Genomic DNA, 19,950 nt, shown 5'->3' with positions numbered 1-19,950 from the left:
GATGTAGGAGGGAAATCATGACCTAAGTAACGAACTGATACTGTGGCATATTTTTTCAAGCACTAAGTATCCCAAATGCTCTGAGTTTTTCACATTTACTTGGGAATGAGAAGTTTTTAATTTTATAAATCTGACTTGACTGTTGTTGTAATTGTTTTACACAGACTGGCAAAGGAAAAGCTTATGTATGAAAAAGAGGCCAAACAACAAGAAGAAAAAGTTGAAAAAATGAAAGTTGATGGGAATGATCAATATATGGTTAAAAAGCAGGTGAGTTTACTTCTCAGTTTTCAGGTGTATTCGGAAACTGCTTAATGAACATAAGAGTCAAAAATATTTTTGTTCTAATACTAGTGTTTAGTACCAAATGGGAAAAAATAATTTAAGCAGAGTAGAATTAAAAAACAAATGTTTAACTCAGATTGTCAATTGTTGATGTGTCCAACATTTAAAGTTGGTAAAGCAATAATTTCAGAATTATTATAAAAATTCAGTAAGCTTGTTGTAACCCTTTTCCATGTCAACTTAAGTAAACTCCTTCATAAGTTATTGCATTTTTCTGTCGACCGTATTTGGGGAGATGGTAACATAGTGGTAATGTCACTGGGCTAGTAATTCAGAGGCCCAGGTTAATGGGTTCAAATGCCACAGCAACTGGTGAAATTTCAATTCAATTAATGAATAAATCTGGAATAAAAAATTAGTTCAGTAATGGCGACCAAGAAACTAGTGTCAATTGTCGTAAAAGCCCATCTGGCTCATTTGTCATCCTTACCTGGTGTTATGACCGATGCAGTTGGTAAAGCACAGTTATTTAAAATTCCCAGAGGGAAACTTTAAACAACTGGTCATAATCTATAATTTTAAGTGTTATGTTTGAGATGCGACTCTAAATTGAGGAATCAGACCACCGGTTCTCAAGGTTTTGCATTAAACTAAATGAAACATTTTATTAATTTAGACAGGTTAAAATATATATACACATTACTACTATCATAATTTTTAACAAATTCCCAAACTAATCTCCATTAAGGCAACAGCAACCCATAGATTTAACCAGACATGAGGCAAAGCATTTTCATCTTACGAATTCAAAATAAGGTTCTTTTCACTTTGGTTCCTGTGGAGACAGTTGGAGGCTTACAGCTATTTTTGATCTCACATTGCCTCTGCTCTGCATACCCAAAAACTGCTAAAGTTATACCTACCACCACCCATTGTATGTAAATTCTCATTGTATCACCAACCTCTGAACTAAACCTCTCTAACAATAAAACCCCTTTCATAGTACCAATTTTATTAGTAATATAAATTATATTGTTTGGTATCTGCTAGATAGGTGTCAGTTTTCACCCCACTTCTTGAATGCTCTATTCAAAAAATGCAAATGCACACTATCTCTCTTACATATCAAAACTCGTACACATCAAAGCACCCAGACTGGCTGGCTTTAATCCAATTAAGATACACCTATAGACTAAGCTTCTAGTTTAAAAGAAAAATATTTTCCAAAATATATACATTAATAGCTTCATGACACCCGGTTTGACCCCAGAGGTGACTCCAGACCGACAGCAACATGGTTGACTCTTAATGTCCCCTGAAATGGCCTAGCAAGCCACTCAGTTGTACCAAAAACAGCTACAAAGTCAAAAAGAATGAAACTGGACGGACCATCTGGCTTTGACCTAGGCCCAGAAATGAGAACTGCACACTCAGTCCTGTTGACCCTGCAAAGTCCTTCTTACTAACTTCTGAGGCTTGTGCCAAAATTGGGAAAGCTGTACCACGGACTAGTCAAGCAATAGCCTGACATAGTCATACTCACCAAATGATGTCTCACAGACCATGTCCCAGACACCTCTATCCCTGGGTTTGCCCTGTCCCACTGGCAGGATATATCCACCCGAGATGGTGACACACTGGCATACAGTTGGAAAGGAGTTCAACGTTCCTTCCAGAGCCCATGAAGTCTCATGGCATGAGGTCAAATATGGGCACTGAAATTCATACATGACGTTGCTGCATTGTGTAGTAGCCGGTCTGACGGCAGCATCTTGTTAGTAGAAAACACCACTCCCGTAGACACTGCATAGTAGCAGTGCTGAAACAGCTTGCTTAACCTATTCAAATGTTTGAGATACTTTGCCTTTCCAGGGTAATTTGAGTTAGACTGGATACTTTTCAGGCCCTAAAGTGGTAGCCTTTGGCCTGTTTCAATTTGAGTGCACTAACAGCTACACTAACAAGCAATTTAAGATAATTAGTCAAGCTTGTAATGGGCTCATTACATTATGCTTGATTGGAGACCCACACATTCAAAAACAGGGACCTGCTTTTCTCTGCAAACAAAAGGGGTTCAAGCCTTGCATCTTTTTTTTGAATTATCAGAGAGCTTGGGAGGTCTATAGTTCCCTGTTGCTTTTTCCTTGGCATGCCTCAGCCAATCAGTGTTGACTTGCCAACCTATCAGCCCCCTTTTCTCCTGTACTGTAAACTGATGTGATTATTTGAAATTTGGCATTTTTGTGTTTGTCCTGATGAGTGCAAGATGAAAAGCTTTGGCAACACATCGCTCTTTTCAGCAATATTTTAGCAAGTTCTGTACTATCAAGTGACTGTTTATAAGTACATTTGTTAACACTAATTTCTAAGAACTACACGAGGGTTTGTCAGGTGAAAAAGTTCATTCTATCTGAACTCCTGTAGAGAGGTTGAGCAAATGATTTGGGATACATGGAGCCCATGTCATAAAATCTGGTATAAAGATCACAATGTACATTTATCTGCTCTTCCGTCATTCCTGACTTTTTTGCGCAAGTGGTTATGGTACTGGATTTAGTAACCCAGCGATTGAGAGTTAAAATCCCATCGTGGCAAGTTGTGTAATTAAGTTCAAGAAACCTGGTAATTTCTAGCTAGCACCAGAAAAATAAAATTCTGGATTGTCATAAACTGTTTCACTGATGCCTTTCAGGAAAGTAAGGTAGCCATGCCAGTTCAATGTAGCCTACATGTGACTCCAGCCTCATACCATGGTTAAAATTTATGCCCTCAAGTGCCCTAGCAAAGGAGCATTCAGTTATAAACGATTGCTGCAAATCAAAAAGTAGAAAATCAAATATTTGGCTTTCTGTACAATAAAGACTGCAAGTTCAAGACTAAGGCCTGTGACCACTCAGGGCAACTAGAGATGGGCAATGAATGTGGCTATGTCCCACTGCCCAGTTGCCAAGATCATATTTTTTAAAAGTTTTTTTTTCAGAGACATGCATACTGTTACTGCCATTGCTGTTAGGCATTTTTTAAAGTTCTTTAAAACATGTCCAACAGTATTTTACACCCTCATCCTTCCTTGGCCTTGCTCCTCCATTTTTCTGTAATCTCCTCCAATCCTACAGTCCTCTGAGATCTCTGTGATACCCTATTTTTAAAAATTTGTTCTTGAGATGTGAGCATCACTGGCAAGGCCAACATTTATTGCCCATCCCTAAATACCCTTGAGTTTGGTGGCGAGCTGGTTTCTTGAACAGTTGCAGTACACATGATATAGGTATTTCCACAGACCTGTTAGGGAGTTGCATTACTTTGACCCAGTGAAAGTGAAGGAGCAGCACCTTAGTTCTAGGTCAGGATGGTATGTGACTTACCAGGGAACTTGCAGGTGGTGGTGTTCTCCTTTGTCTACTGCCCCTGTTCAGAGGTCATGGGTTTAGAAGCTGCCATTGAAGCAAACTTGGTGAATTGCTGCAGCGCATCTTGTAGATGGTACACACTGCTGCCACTGTGCATTAGCGGTAGCGAGATTGAATTTTTGAGATGGTAGATGGGGTCCTGATCATGGATTGTTTTGTTCTGGATGGTGTTGAGCATTTTAAGTGCTGTTAGAAATGCACTCATTGAGGCAAGTTGAGAGTATTTCATTACCCTCCTGAATTGTCCCTTGTAGATGATGGACAGGCTTTGCATAGACAGGAGGTGAGTTACTTGCTGCAGAATTCCTAGCCTCTGACTAGCTCTTGTAGCCACAGTATTTGAATAGCTGACCCAGTTACTTTCTGACCAATGGTAACTCCCGAGATTTTGATGATAGGGGTTTCAGAGATGGAGACCGTTGAATGTCGTGGGGACATGGTTAAATTCTCTCTAATTGGAGATGGTCAGTGCCTGGTACTTGTGTGACATGAATGTTTCTTGAAATTTATTAGCCCAAGCCTGAATCTTGTCTAGGTCTTGCTCAAGAATCTCAACACCATCCGGGATACAGACTGCTTCAGTATCTGAGGAGTTGTGAATGGTACTGAATATTGTGCAGTCATCAGCGAACATCTCTGGTTCTGATCTTATGTTGGTGAGAAGGTCATTGATGAAGCAGCTGAGAATGGTTGGCTAGGACACTATTTGAGGAACTCCTGCAGTGATGTCCTAGGGCTGAAATAATTGGCCTCCAACTACCTCAACCAGTTTCTATGAACTAGGTATGACTCCAGCTAGTAGAGAGTTTTCCCGCTGACTTCAATTTTGCTGGGCTCCTTTATGCCACACTCGGTCAAATGCTGTCTTGATGTCATGGGCTGTCAATCTTACCTCACCTCTGGAATTCAGCTCTTTTGCCCATGTTTGTGCTAAAGTTATAATGAAGTCCAGAGCTGAGTTGCCCTGGCAGAATCTAAACTGAGCATTGGTGAACAGCTTGTTGCTGAATAAGTGCCACTTAATAGTACTGTTGATGATGCCTTCCATCACTCTTCTGTTAATTGAGAATAGCCTTCATGGGGCGGTAATTGGCCAAATTTTGATTTGTCTTGCTTTTTGTGGATAGGACATACCTGGGCACTTTTGCACATTGTTGGGTAGATGCCAGTGTTGTAACTGCACTGGAACAACTTGACTAGATGTGGAGCACAAGTCTTTAGTATTACAGCCAGGATGTCATCAGGATCCATAAGCTTTGCTGTATCTAGTGGCTTCAGCCATTTCTTGATATCATGTGAAGTGAATTGAGTTGTCTAAAAACTAGCATCTTTGATGGTGGCACCTCCAGAGGAGCCCAAGGTCGGTTATCCTCTTGGTTATTCTGGCTGATAGTTGATAGTTCAGCCTTCTCTCTTTGTGTACTGGTCTCCACTACCATTGAAGGATGGAGTTTTTTGAAGACTCCTCCTCCAGTTGGTTGTCGAATTGTTCACCAGCAACGCCCCCCCCCCCCCCAAATTTATGACTGAATATGGCAGGACTACACAGCTTTGATCTGATCTGTTGGCTGTGGGATCACTTAGCTCTATCTGTAACATGCTGATTCTGCTTTTTAGTATGCACGTAGTCCTATGTTGTAGCTTTGCCAGATTGATACTTCATTTTTAGATGTCCGCTGCTCCTGGGATGCTCTCCTACACTTCTCATTGAACCAAGGTTGGTCTCCTGGTCTCCAGTTCATCCCTTCAGCTGCTGACAACCTAAGCTCTGGAATTCCCTCCCTGAACATTCTAGACACTGCCTTCTCTCAACATTCTGGTCCTTTTTTGTATTGATGTTATCTAATCCCAACCACTTTCTGATCATTCCATTCTGCATTAATTAATCCATCAATATGAGCAATGAAGATCTTGCCTTCAACTCTTATGTTCTCTTAGAATTCTCAATGAGCAACTATCACCTCCTCCTCTAAGCACATCATGACTCTTTCATCTGGTAATGTTATCTGCATCAGGATCTGACCTCAAGTGGAACTCTCACACCTTCCCTGCTAAAACTGCTTCAAAATATTTGATTCTTCACACTAATATGCAATTTTGATCTATCAACAGCAATTTGCATTTATATAGCACCTTAAACATAGATGGATGTCCAACAGCAGAAGAAAGGAGTGGGTGCTAAGCTTCTGAGCTAGATTACTGAAAGTTTGGTAAAGGAGATAGCTTTCAAGGGTGGCAAAGCAGGGAGAGGGATTTGGGAAAGTCTGAAGATGTTGCCACTAAGAGTGAAGCAGAGGGGAGGGGATTCACAGGAGGCCAGAGATGAGAGATTGAAGGAGAGGTTAGGATGATTAAAGTAGAGTTGGGTGAGACCAGGGAGGGATTTGTGAACATGGGCAAGGATTTTAAATTCACTGAGGAGCAAGTGCAGATCAGCAAGGATAGTGGTGATGGGCAGGTGTAGTTATAGTTAAAGTGCGTAGTGAAATTTTGGACAAATTGGAGTTTTTTTTTGGGAGGGGGTGTGGTTGAGGAGGATATTGGGTTTAGTGATGAGATAAGTGGTGATAATGTCAGGATGGTGATAGGCTATATTCACCAGCTAAAAATATCAATTTGAAGCCAATATTTAGTATTATTCCATTATCAGCTGACCATTTTTAATTGTGGGCCTAGCAATGGGAGATACTAATAGTAAACATACTAATTGGAAAATACAAGTAGTTTTTCCATTGTTGCTAGTGGTGCCTGTGTAGGTGGGGGGAGGGGGGCAGTTTGTGCAAGACACTAACTTCATTCATTTTACAATTGACCTGAGATGGGCCAAAGGGCACTTTAATCTTTTTTGCCTTTCTTCAGTTATAGTATAACTCTCAGGATTTAGGTAGGTAGTGTGCATTCTAACTGTAGGAGTGAATTTTCACCCCATATGTGGCAAACAGAAATGTGTAAAGAAAATATTTTTTTATTTCTGTTGGACTGTGGATTAAAATTACAATGGCTGCAGTTTGAAGGACATGTCTGCTGGAGCAGTGTGAGGGATATAGACAATGTTGCTCTTCTGAAACAGTGTGCCATGAAAGACAAGATAGTGGCCGAGGAGGAGTCTGGTCTAAAAGGGAACTGCCTGGCAATAATGTTTTAATTGGCTCTTGACCAGGTGACCAGAGTTTGTGTGAGAGCAGTACAGAAGAATAGCTCCTACCCTGAAAGGAAAAAGACCTAAAACCCCTCTCTCCTGTGTGTGTAAAATTCCAGTATTTCTACAACAATAGCTAGCTGGCTTTTTCTCCCTCATATCCCTAAAACCTGCTCTCTCTCTCTCTGAAAGCCCCTGTCAAGAAGCAAAGGGAAAAATCACTGTCAGAGACGTTGAAAGGCAAATGCTTAACCAATTATCTAAATTTTCTAAAGTGCTGGAAGACCACCTTGTGTCATCAACAAAGAACTGAAAGGAATTTGGAAGACATCGATCAAAATCAACCCATCTAATCCTGTACTCCGGAATTGGTGCTATTGAACTGCTTTATCCCACCCTTAAAATCCATGTTTTTGTGTGTCTTGTGTCTCTTGTATATGTGTGTATAGGGATTTAAGAAGGGGTAGAGTTTAAGGTATAGAGTTAGAAATTAGCAGTTCATATTTCTTTCTTTTGCCATTGGTTAAAGACAATTTGTTCAATAAACAGACATTTACTTATAAAGTTTACAAACCTAGTGCTTGGATTCTGTTAACCTAAATAAATAATTAGGTGGGTTGATCAAACTTTTTCACATTTGCTGTGGCTCAGGGAGCAGTGGGGCTTGATATTGCAGCGCACTATCCCCAGTGAGTCGTGACAAATGTGTGTGAATTTCTCAGCTTGCAATGCAAACTCCTAAACACCATGATGTGCCAGACATCAGTTGCTCAAAAAATAATTAGAGCTATGTGAGCAGTTCTTTGGCATTCCTGCCTTAGACCTCTTGTGATCTCTTACTCCATTATATTCTGGCTTATATGTGTATGTCTCTATTGTATGTGGATTTTCTTTAATTTATCTCATACAAGGATCAGTAGTCTTCCTTTGGAACTTTCTTTGGAAGCTCCAATATGTTTTGCCAAACGCTTTCCTTCCTCTCTACATCTCCACTATGTTGAAACTGACTTTTCTGGCAGACTTCTCTAGCTCATTCTTCTTTTTTGATCTCAAAATTGTGAAATTCCTTATCTTCCTTGTGTAATCTAAGCTTTTAATTTCCAAGCCAGGATTACCTTATCACTACATCCTTGCCTTATTGTTTTCAATCTTGCTAGTGCCCTAGACTGGGTCTTGGTGTTTCACCTTGATATTAAAGAATATTAATCTGAAATTGATTTCTTTGGTGTTCTGTGAATATAGGATAGACATGGGTGCTTTAATTAGGAGAAGAAGCACCACTTTCTTAATCCTGGGTGGAGTTCCTGCTTTGGGTTCGTTTTACACTTTATCCCTTATTCCTGTACATAGCCAGAGTCCTATATTTATACAGGCACAGTATTATGCAATTTGTGCTTCTGTATCTAATTATAATGTGTTTGACCATTTTGAGGAATTTCGTTGTAGATGCATAGAAGCAAATAACAAAATCCTTTGAAATCGATGAAAAATTGCTTTTACCAAATGAGTTTGAGCTAGATTAGTAGTGAAGATAGACTTCAGTTATTGACCTTGGCAGCTAAATGTCTGTAATCTGTCTTCATTACCGCTGTTTGCATAGTGTCATTGGATTCTTAGAAAATTTCTAGTTGGGGTGTAGAATATTTGCCCTATACTCTGCATTTTATAAAATACAATTGAATAGCACTTCTGAAAAGAGATTACTTTGGTTAAATGTGTGATGTAATATAATTTATAGGTTTTAAAAACTGGAACTGGGCTGGTCATTACTCTGTTGAATCAGGTTTGTAAGAATTACTGTCTTGGTGAAATATCCAAATTATCTTTTCAGCAGTATTGTGTTCACAAATGTAACAGAAATCATTTTGTTTTCCATTACTTCCCTCCTTTGCGTTTATTTGGTTTATTTCCTATCTCTTCAGTTTCTGAGTCTTGTGCTTTTTTTTGCTGGAACGCAGCAACCAAACAGTTTCATGGTCAGTCCCACTTTTCAGCTTTAAAGAGGGGTACATGATCAGCAAAGGTTGTAATGTGATTTAAAAAAAAAAGTGGGGTAGGCGCTTGAAGTTACTTATGGTAAAATGTTAAAAGTAATCAAAATTGTGACAAAACATTGTCATGGATCTTTCTTTTTTCCTGTTAACTTGGCTGTATTTTTGTGTCTCCTCTTTTCCCTTTTCTTACTCACTTCTCTCCCCTCCTCCCCTGCCATTAAGGGCCAACATTAACTTAATAGAACACAAAAGCAAAATACTGCAGATGCTGGAAATCTGAAATAAAAACAGAAAATGCTAGAAATACTCAGCAGGCCTGGCAGTATCTGTGAAGATAGAAACCAGCTAACGTTTTAGGTCGGTGACCTCTCATCAGATATTGAAATTTCAGCGAATGCAACATAAACACTTGGGTGCATATTTATGGTTCCAGTTTCTGACATGTAAAGCAATGTAAAACTAGCAGTATAACTGACATGCTTAAATTGACATTGAGTTAGCAATGTCATGTCACTTTTGGTTTCTGTACCAAAATATCTTCAAGAGATGGTCAGTGGAGAATTCCCTGCTGCTGCTCAATGCCTCCTGCGGCAGCATAGCTGAGAGTACATTTTTTTCTTTGACCTTGTGTCCCATTGCTCTTGTACCACATGTTAGAGTTCTAATGCACTGTGCCACCCTACCACTCTCAAAAGTGATATTAAATGAGGTGTAAATTATGTTGAGTGCAAGTTTTTGTTTTCAATTTTGCATTAAATTTAGAGCTCAGACCCTATTTATTATCCTTTCTTCTTATAAGGACGAGAGCTTTATTGTACATAATTTTGACTATAGTTTTTAATGGACTGCTATATTGCTTGAATGGTTGAAAAATGAAGTATGATTAAATTGGATTTTTTCAAGTAATTTAGCCGTGTGTAGCCAAATCCTTTTCTTTTTATCTTTCCTTAAAAGGGGGCAAATAACAGACTTCCTGCTCACTATAACCTGAACCCTTCTTAGTGTCACTTCCTGTGTTAATTCACTGGTTCATATGAGTGACTCAGGCCAGTGATCCCATGGGACTGATGATTCTCCTTTCTAACCATCCGTACCACCATTAACAAATATTACATCTAATCTCAAACTAGGTTAAAAATTGTTGACTAAAGAAATTAAAAGTATTTTAAATATCATTGCTTTTCCACTCTAGTTTCAGTACACATGACCACTGCCTGAACTGCTGTATATTCTGGAGAATTGCTTGACTTCTGCAAGATCTAGCTGACTATGTTAGATGGATGGATCTGATGCCATCACTGACTGTTATGCATCTCTTTTCAATTTTCTGCTGTCCTAACATGCCCTGAAGACATTGACTTCTTGTTGGGGTGCAATTCCATGGACACCAATTACTCTGTCCTAATAAAACCAAGTAGCCATATTCATGTTAACCTTGTTATGGTAATCTAGAGGAAGTGCAGCTGAGCCTAACCTTGTCTTCATCCAATGTCTTTGCACACTCACTTTTAAATAGAAGGGGTCACTGAGTAGCAATTGAGAGAGAGAACCATGATCATCTTTTTCCTTCTTGACCCTTTCCTAACCCAGAACCCTGAGACCAATTCTAGCACTGCTACCACTGCGGTGGTTGAAGTCTGCTAATTCATGGGATTAAACATAATGATATTTTTCTATGATCTGTTTTAAATTTATCTTTCACTAATTTTATATCCTCTTGTTCTACTGGCTGACTGACAAAGTAATATTCTGGATCCACCTTGTGCCATCTAATATTTTACATATGTGAGGTTTTCCCTTAATAATTAGCACTCTAGATTGTAGAGTTTTGGTTTCTTGACACATGCGGAAGTATCAAAACCTTGTATAACTAATGTATAGTGCTCTGAGATTTATTGATGTAACAATTCTTCTAAGAATCCAATTTGATTTTCTTCAGCTACAGCATATCTCTTATGAACCTATCGTGACTGATTTTTTTGCTCCAAATCCCATTTCTGCTCCTATTTTTAGTGGACACACATGCATGAAGTAGGAATGCTTTGAGTTGCTTGATCTTGAATGTATAGCACAGCTGTTTTTTATTAATAAATTAGGTCAGTCGTTTATGAATTCGTTCACTTACCTAAATCAAATTTCAACCTCCTTATTGCCAACCCTTGTGTCCATTTGCATTTCATCTGTGAATTTAATAATCTGTAGTATTAGATCAACTGAACAGTTACCCAAATTATTTAGGTTTGGATGCCAGAAATAAATCAATTTGTTAGTTTTATTAATATTAATAAAATATAAGCAGATTCACACATCTATATGCTTACACATAGGATATCAATTTGGGTCTTCAGACTACAAACCAATCCAGGCTAATTCTCAGCACAGAATACCTTAGAATGATTGACAGTGAGCATATTTATAAACACAAATGGACAATGCCAGAAGAGTTCCTTTGAACCTACAATTCTGAGGTCATATGCTACCGCACTAGTACACGGCAATTGTTGCACCACAAACACTGCATTCTCATTGAAATGTGGCTGGTGTTTCATTGTTTCATTTTTTTTATTGGCTAAAAATTGAACAATTTTTCATTGTTATAAATATCATCTTTTACCTGAGAAGAGGGCGCTGGTGAGAAGTGACTGAAGCATTCTGGGAGAAATCATCTCAGCCACCGCGACTCAGGAGGGAACTGAGGAAAAGGACTCTTGCACTCAACAGGAGGAAGGGCATCCAACAGAGGGTGCTGGTGAGAAGTGACTGAAGCATTCTGGGAGAAGTTATCGCAGCCACCGTGACTCAGGAGAGAACTGAGGAGAAGGACTCTCGCACTCAACAGGAGGAAGGGCATCCAACAGAGGGCGCTGGTGAGAAGTGACTGAAGCATTCTGGGAGAAGTCATTGCAGCCACCGCGACTCAGGAAGGATTCAAGGAGGACCCACTGTCAAGGAATGGAATAGCCCCAAACATTACATTGCTGCAGTGTTTCCATCCCTCCCTCCTCTTCAAACCTAAAAAAAAGAGAGAGGAAGAGACAGTGCCTTCAGGAGTGCACCAGACCTGCGAGAGACACTCTTCTGAAAGTGGATTTTAAAGAAAAAGCAGCTGATTGGTAGTAATCCTGGGAGCAGACTAGGAGGGAGGAGCACCGGAGCGGTGAGTATAAATCTAGCTTACCTCGGGGATTTGCAGACTTGTCTCCAGGGAGGAGCACCGGAGCGGTGAGTATAAATCTAGCTTATCTCGGGGATTCGCGGCCTTGTCTCCAGGGAGGAGCACTGGAACGGTGAGTATAAATCTAGCTTACCTTGGGGATTCGCGGCCTTGTCTCTAGGGAGCAGACTCGGAGGGAGGAGCACCGGAGCAGTGACCTCGGGGCACAGAGTACCTGAAGCCAAAACTAAAAAAGTGACATCACAGGAAAGCGGTGACTTGATTGGTTGGTAGGAAATCTGCACCAAATTTGAAAAAAAACACTGCAAAGCTAATTATTAAATTAATTATCTAAGTAGAGATGTGCTGTAGCTGTATGATGTGGGAGCTGGCAGATCCCATTGCGAGCCGCAGTGACCACATCTGCAGCAAGTGTTGGTTGCTGGAGGAACTCCGGCTCAGAATTGATGATCTGGAGTTCAAGCTCCGGACGCTGCGGCACATCCGGGAGGGGAAGAGTTACCTGGACGCATAGTATCAGGAGGCAGTCACACCTGGTAGATTAAGTACCTCAAGTCCGGTCAGTGGTCAGGGTCAGCAGGGTGTGACTGCAAGTGAGGCAGGTAGAGGGATCCTATGATCAGGAACAGAGGAGCCTCAGCTCTTGACCATATCCAACAGGTGCGAAGTACTTGCTCCCTGTGTGGATGAGGAAGAGGGCTGTAGGGAGGATGAGCCAGCTGACCACAGCACTGTGGCACAGGAGGCTATTCAAGAGGGGGGAGCAAAAAGACTAGTGGTAGTTGTAGGGGATTCTATAATTAGGGGAATTGATAGCTTCCTTTGTAAGCAGGATCGAGAGTCCTGCATGGTATGTTGCCTGCCCGGTGCCAGGGTGAGGGACATCTCTGACTGGCTTGAAAGGATATTGGAGAGGGAGGGGGAGGATCCAGTTGTTGTGGTCCATGTCGGGACAAATAACATAGATAAGACTAGGAAAGAGGACCTGTTTGGGGATTATCAGGGACTAGGAACTAAATTAAAGAACCGGTCCTCAAGGGTTATAATCTCCGGATTACTACCCGAGCCATGTGCAAATTGGCATAGGGACGTGAGAATAAGGGAAGTAAATATGTGGCTAAAGGAGTGGTGCGGGAAAGAGGGGTTCCATTTTGTGGGACACTGGCATCAGTATTGGAACAGGAGGTATCTGTACCGTTGGGACGACTTTAAACTAGAAGTGGGGGGGGCGGCGGCGGGGGCGGTGTGATGAGGGAAGGGTAAAACTCCAAGAAGTATGACTAATGGGAAACAAAGCATATTAGCGTGTGGGGGGGTGGATTCAACTTCATGGGAAATTATGGAAAAAACTTAAAAGAAAGGAGAGCCCAGGAGAGGCTATTAAAATCTCCAGAACAAAAAATAGAACAGAGTGTTTGGAAAGGGCTCAGATTCTAACTTCAAGCACATCAGATAAAGGGACGACAATGAGAAAGGGGATGGGAAATACAGGACTGAAGGTGTTGTATCTGAGTGCACGCAGTATACGAAATAAGGTAAATGAGCTTGTGGCGCAGATTGAAATTGGCAGGTATGATGTGGTGGGCATCACGGAGACATGGCTGCAAGGGGATCAGGACTGGGAGCTAAATATCCAAGGAAAAACATCCTATTGAAAAGATAGGCAGGTTAAGAGGGGGTGGGGTTGCTTTGTTAGTAAGAAATGCAATTAAATCGATAGCAAGAAATAATGTAGGGTCAGATGATGTAGAATCTGTGTGGGTAGAGTTGAGGAACTGCAAAGGTGAAAAAACCATAATGGGAGTTATGTACAGGCCTCCGAACAGTAGTCAGGATGTGGGGCACAAGATACACCAGGAGATAGAAAAGGCGTGTAAGAAAGGCAAGATTACAGTGATCATGGGGGTTTTTGATATGCAGGTAGACTGGGAAAATCAGGTTGGTAGTGGATCCCAAGAAAAGGAATTTGTGGAATGTCTACAAGATGGCTTTTTGGAGCAGCTTGTAGTGAAGCCCACTAGGGAACAGGCAATTCTAGATTTAGTGATGTGTAATGAGGCAGATTTGATAAGGGAGCTTAGGGTGAAGGAACCCCTAGGAGGAATTGACCATAATATGATAGAATTTACCCTGCAATTTGAGAGGAAAAAGCTGGAATCAGATGAAACGGTATTACAGTTGAATAAAGGCAACTACAGAGGCATGAGGGAGGAGCTAGCCAGAATTGACTGGGAGATGAGCCTAGCAGGAAAGACATTGGAACAACAATGGCAGGAGTTTCTGGGAATAATTTGGGAGACACAGCAAAAATTCATCCCTAGGAAGAAGAAGCATACTAAAGGGAGAACGAGGCAACCATGGCTGACAAGGGAAGTCAGGGACAGCATAACAGCTAAAGAGAAAGCATACAATGCGGCGAAGAGCAGTGGGAAACCAGGGGATTGGGAAGCCTACAAAGACCAACAGAGGACAACTAAAAAAGAAATAAGGAGGGAGAAGATTAAATATGAGGATAAACTAGCCAGTAATATAAAAGAAGATTGTAAGAGTTTTTTTAGGTATATAAAAGATGAGAGAGAGGCAAAATTGGGCTGCTGGAAAATGACGCTGGAGAAGTAATAGTGGGGAACAAAGAAATGGTGGAGGAACTGAATAGGTACTTTGCGTCAGTCTTCACAGTGGAAGGAACGAGTGACATCCCCAAAGATCAAGAGAGTCGGGGGGCAGAGGTGAGTATGGTGGCCATTACCAAGGAGACGGTGCTAGGAAAACTGAAAGATCTGAAGGTGGATAAATCACTTGGACCAGATGGATTACACCCCAGAGTTCTGAAGGAGATAGCTGAAGAGATAGTGAAGGCATTAGTGGTGATCTTTCAGAAATCACTGGAGTCAGGGAGGGTCCCAGAGGACTGGAAAATCGCTAATGGAACCCCCCTGCTTAAGAAGGGAGTGAGGCAAAAGACGGGAAATTACAGGCCGATTAGCCTGACCTCGGTCGTTGGTAAGATTTTAGAGTCCATTATTAAGGATGAGATTTCAGAATACTTGGAAGTGCATGGTAAAATCGGGCAATGTCAGCATGGTTTCATCAAGGGGAGGTCATGTCTGACAAGTCTGTTAGAATTCTTTGAGGAGGTAACGAATAGGTTAGACAATGGAGAGCCAATGGATGTTATCTACTTGGACTTCCAGAAGGCCTTTGACAAGGTGCCGCACAGGAGGCTGTTCAGTAAGATAAGAGCCCATGGTGTTAGAGGCAAGTTACTAGCATGGATAGAAGATTGGCTGTCTGGCAGGAGGCAGAGAGTGGGGATAAGGGGTTCCTTCTCAGGATGGCGGCCAGTGACTAGTGGAGTTCTGCAGGGGTCAGTGTTGGGACCACAACTTTTCACTTTATACATTAATGATGTCGATGAAAGAACTGAGAGCATCCTGGCTAAGTTTGCAGCTGAATCAAAGATAAGTGGAGGGACAAGTAGTATTGAGGAGGCGGGGAGGCTGCAGAAGGATTTGGACAGGTTAGAAGAATGGGCAAAGAAGTGGCAGATGGAGTACAACATGGGGAAGTGTGAGGTCATGCACTTTGGTAAGAAGAATAGAGGCATGGACTATTTTCTAACTGGGGAGAGAATTCAGAAATTTGGAGTGGAAAGGGACTTGAGAGACCTAGTCCAGGATTCTCTTAAGGTTAACTTGCAGGTTGAGTCAGTAGTTAGGAAGGCAAATGCAATGTTGGCATTTATTTCGAGAGGACTAGAAAGCAGGGATCTGCTGCTGAGGCTATATAAGGCTCTGCTCAGACCACATTTGGAATATTGTGAGCAATTTTGGGCGTCATATCTCAGGGAGGATGTGCTGGCCCTGGAGAGGGTCCGGAGGAGGTTCACGAGAATGATCCCAGGAATGAAAGGCTTAACATATGAGGAACGTTTGAGGACTCTGGGTCTATACTCGATGGAGTTTAGAAGGATGAGGGGGAATTTGATTGAAACTTACAGAATACTGAAAGGCTTGGATAGTGTGGACGTGGGGAAGATGTTTCCATTAGTAGAAGAGACTGGGACCCAAGGGCACAGCCTCAGAGTAAAGGGAAGACCTTTTAGAACAGAGATGAGGAGAAACTTCTTTAGCCAGGAGTGGTGAATCTATGGAATTCATTGTCACAGAAGGCTGTGGAGGCCAGGTCATTGAGTGTATTTAAGACCGAGATAGATAGGTTCTTGATTGGTAAGGGGATCAAAGGTTACGGGGAGAAGGTGGGAGAATGGGGTTGAGAAACTTATCAGCCATGATTGAATGGCGGAGCAGACTCGATGGGCCGTTTTGCCTAATTTCTGCTCCTATGTCTTATGGTCTTAAATAACTCAGATTGGATGTTTTATTTCCAAACTGGCTATAATTCTATGCACAACCCTTTGATGCTTCTTAAATTACTTTAAACAGATAACTCCTACTACTTTGCCTTGATGTGTGGAATCCTAACGACCTAATCTAAATCACACATTAGCCTCTATAACAGAATACGTTCTCAATAAAAAGATATTAATACCGACTTCTACATTGTTAAGCTATTTTTCCTAATTTATTATGTATTATTCTACATATAGCTTCAAGATCATTGATAAAAATAATGAATTGTAAATGAACCAACATCGATCTTTGGGGAACAATGCTCTTCAGTAAAATAAAAGTAAAAAACTGCGGATGCTGGAAATCAAAAACAAAAATACCTGGAAAAACTCAGTAGGTCTGACAGCATCTGTGGAAGGAAGCACAGTTAACGTTTCGAGTCCACATGACTCTTCAACAGAACTAAGGAAAAATAGAAAAGGGGTGAAATATAAGCTGGTTTAAGGAGGGGGGGGTGCGTTAGGACAAGAGAGTTGGATAGAGGGCCAGTGATAGGCTCTTCAGTCCCCAGTTCGAATTCTTCAGATAATAGCTACTCTGTTTACACAAGCTTGTAAAACTCCTAATTCATTGTGTGAGCTTAGCTGGGGAGCATTAATAGATTGTTAAATGATGAGGTATAACAGTTGAGCTGTTCTTGCCCAATCTTCAAACACATGCACTTTTTAGCATGGCTTAGATAGCTTTTGCATGCAGGAATGTTATCTGTTCTTTTCTCTCCCTATCCCTTAACCCACAATGTACCATCTTGGCTCAGGTATTCTAACTTGGGATGGACTGGTAATTAAAGCCGAGATTTTTGGCTATAGATGGATGCCAGTTGAATCAACAGGAGAGCATTAACCCTTAATTGATGCTTAACCATATATTCATTCAGTTGCTTTTCAAGGAGGCTGATGTAGTAACCATTTTATTTGGAGTCTCTTTCATGTCCAAAACTCCAATGTTTTGGGCACAGAAACAAAAAATCCTGAACTAAAAAACTGTTTGAAATGTAATTACTTCAAATTTCTGAACAACAGTATTGTGTTCTCAGTTCAGATCTTCACTGTTGAGTTTCAGCAGACTTTCAGAAGATTACAGTCACGCATAGTCCTGTCCTTACGTGGCTATCCACATCGACATTTTCCAGCAGCAGCCATTTGGCATCAATTAGAAGGTGGAGCTCTTCACAAGAACAATACTGTACTAGTTTCAGCATTTTACAACAGCTTGCATGCTTCATAGGAATGCTCACTAACAAACTTTGACACTGAACCACATTGAGATATTAGGACACGTGACCAAAAGCTTGGATCAAAGCGGACAGATTTTAGGGAGTATCTTAAAAGAGGAGAGTGAGGCAGAGGTTTAGGGGGGAATTCCAGAGTTTAGAGTCTGTGCAGCGGAAAGCATTGTTGTCAGTGACTGAGCAATTACATTCAGCAGTATGCAAAAGGCCTGAAATAGAGGACCACATAGATCTCAAGGGGTTGCAGGGCTGAAAGAAGTTAGAGTTATGGTGGGGGGAGGCCATGGAGCCAGTCAGGCAACTGACTCAGTCTGCAGATGATGCCACATGGGCTAACAGCCAGAAATGGAAACAAGGGACCTTTTCAGAATTGGAAAGAAAAGCCATTGATCCAGGTGCTCTGCTACATTCAGATAGCACATTGATTTCCTTTCCTTTTCTTTAGTATTGCAGACAAAGTCTTCTATGCATGCATGAATAGTATTAACATAAGATAAATTAGCCAAAGTTTAAAGCCCAGGGACTCCATTTTTTAAAAATAGGACTTTATTTTTCTACGAGTGGATAATTTGGTTAATATTATTCACCTAGAACTTTTTTCTATTTGAGCATAAGACGGGAATGAGAGTAGAGCATCCAGCTCTAGGTCCATGCAGATTATTTTCATAGAGAATAGGAAAGTAAGAAAGAAAATGCCTTGTAACATTTGTTAACCAGTTTTAGAGAAAAGGCAAACAAAGTGCCAAATCACCTAGGAGAATACAAAGCTAATAGAGCATTTAGAGACCCTAAAAGGATGAAGATCTTTATTGGATGAATTAAAATTCAGTATGCATTTCTAATTTCTATGGAAATTGTGTCCACTGATATTTCTTGAAACAAAAAAACTCTAGTAGCATCAAGATATGTGGAAGGGTAAAGGAAAGCTTTGGATAAGAGTGCCCATAACAACCAAAACAGTTAGCCAGAATCAATGGAGATTTAGCATTTCCCAAATGTAGTGATACCACAAAACAATAATGCTATAGAACATAGAAAATAGGAGTAGGACATTCAACCCCTCTAGCCTGCTGCACCATTTAATTAGATCATGGCTGATTTTCTATCTCAATGCCATTTTTCTGCATTATCCCCGTATCCCATGATATTGCTAATATCTAGAAACCTATCGATCTCTGCCTTGAATATACTCAAATTGAATATACTCAAAATATATGTTTCTAGAAACAATAATTTGGGACAAAATTAATAGTCACATGGACAAATATGAGTTAATTAAGAAAAGCCAGCATGGATTTCTTAAGGGAAAATCATGTTTGACTAACTTGCTAGAGTTGTAAGTAACAGAGGGTTGATGGTGGCAATGTTGTTGAAGTTGTGTACATGGACTTCCAAAGGCATTTGGTACAATGCCGCACAACAGACTTGTGAGCAAAGCTATAGCTCATGGAATGAAAAAGACAGTAGCAACATGGATACAAAATTGGCTGAGTGACAGGAAAGAGTAGTGGCTAATAGATGTTTTTCAGGCTGGAGCAAGGTTTGTAGTGGAGTTCCCCAGGGGTCAGTGTTGGGACCCTTGCTTTTTCTGACACATATTAATGACCTTGGTGCACAGGACGCAATTTCAAAGTTTGCGGATGGTTGGAAACTTGAAAGCATTATGAGCTGTGAGGAGGATAGTGTAGGACATCACCCACTCCATTAACTTGTCTGTGCCCTTTTGATCATGTGGCAGATGAAGATCAATATGGAGAAATGTGAAGTGATTTGTTTTGGTAGCAAGAACATGGAGAGACAATATAAAACAAAGGGTTCAATTCAAAAAAGGGTGTTGGAGCAGAGACACCAGATATACATGTACATAAGTCATTGAAGGTTGTGGAACAGGTTAAGAACATGGTTAATAAAGCATACAGTGTCCTAGACTTTATTAATAGGGGCAAAGAGTATAAGAGCAAGGAAGTTATGTTGAACATACATATGAATTAGGAGCAGGAGAAGGTCATTTGGGCCCTGGAGCCTGCTCCACCATTCATTAAGATCATTGCTGATCTGATTGTGGTCTCAACTCTACTTTCCTCCCTACCCCAGATAAGTTTAGACTCCCTTGTCAACCAGGAATCTATCTAAATCAGCCTTAAAAATATTCCATGAATCCGCCTCCACCGCTGTCTGGGGAAGAGAGTTCCACAGACTTGTGACCCTCAGAAAAATTCCTCCTCATCTCTGTCTTAAATGGGAGACCCTTTATTTTTAAACTGTCCCCTAGTTCTAGTCTCTCCCACGAGAGGAAACATCCTC

General features: G+C 40.9%; 1 protein-coding gene across 3 annotated transcripts in view; it reads left to right on the top strand.

Annotated features, from left to right (window-relative positions):
• tbca (tubulin cofactor a) overlaps positions 1-19,950 on the top strand; it is a 91,985-nt gene that overhangs the window by 43,302 nt on the left and 28,733 nt on the right. For all 3 annotated transcript variants that reach the window (XM_041186829.1, XM_041186830.1, XM_041186828.1), the window contains one exon: positions 165-270. In XM_041186829.1, the coding sequence (XP_041042763.1) occupies positions 165-270 (106 nt within the window). The remainder of the gene's footprint in view (positions 1-164; positions 271-19,950) is intronic.

Source organism: Carcharodon carcharias, chromosome 4 (assembly GCF_017639515.1).
Source record: "Carcharodon carcharias isolate sCarCar2 chromosome 4, sCarCar2.pri, whole genome shotgun sequence".
NCBI classification, from domain to species: domain Eukaryota; kingdom Metazoa; phylum Chordata; class Chondrichthyes; order Lamniformes; family Lamnidae; genus Carcharodon; species Carcharodon carcharias.
Note: the sequence above shows the minus strand (reverse complement) of the source record. Positions and strands in the feature narration are given on the sequence as shown.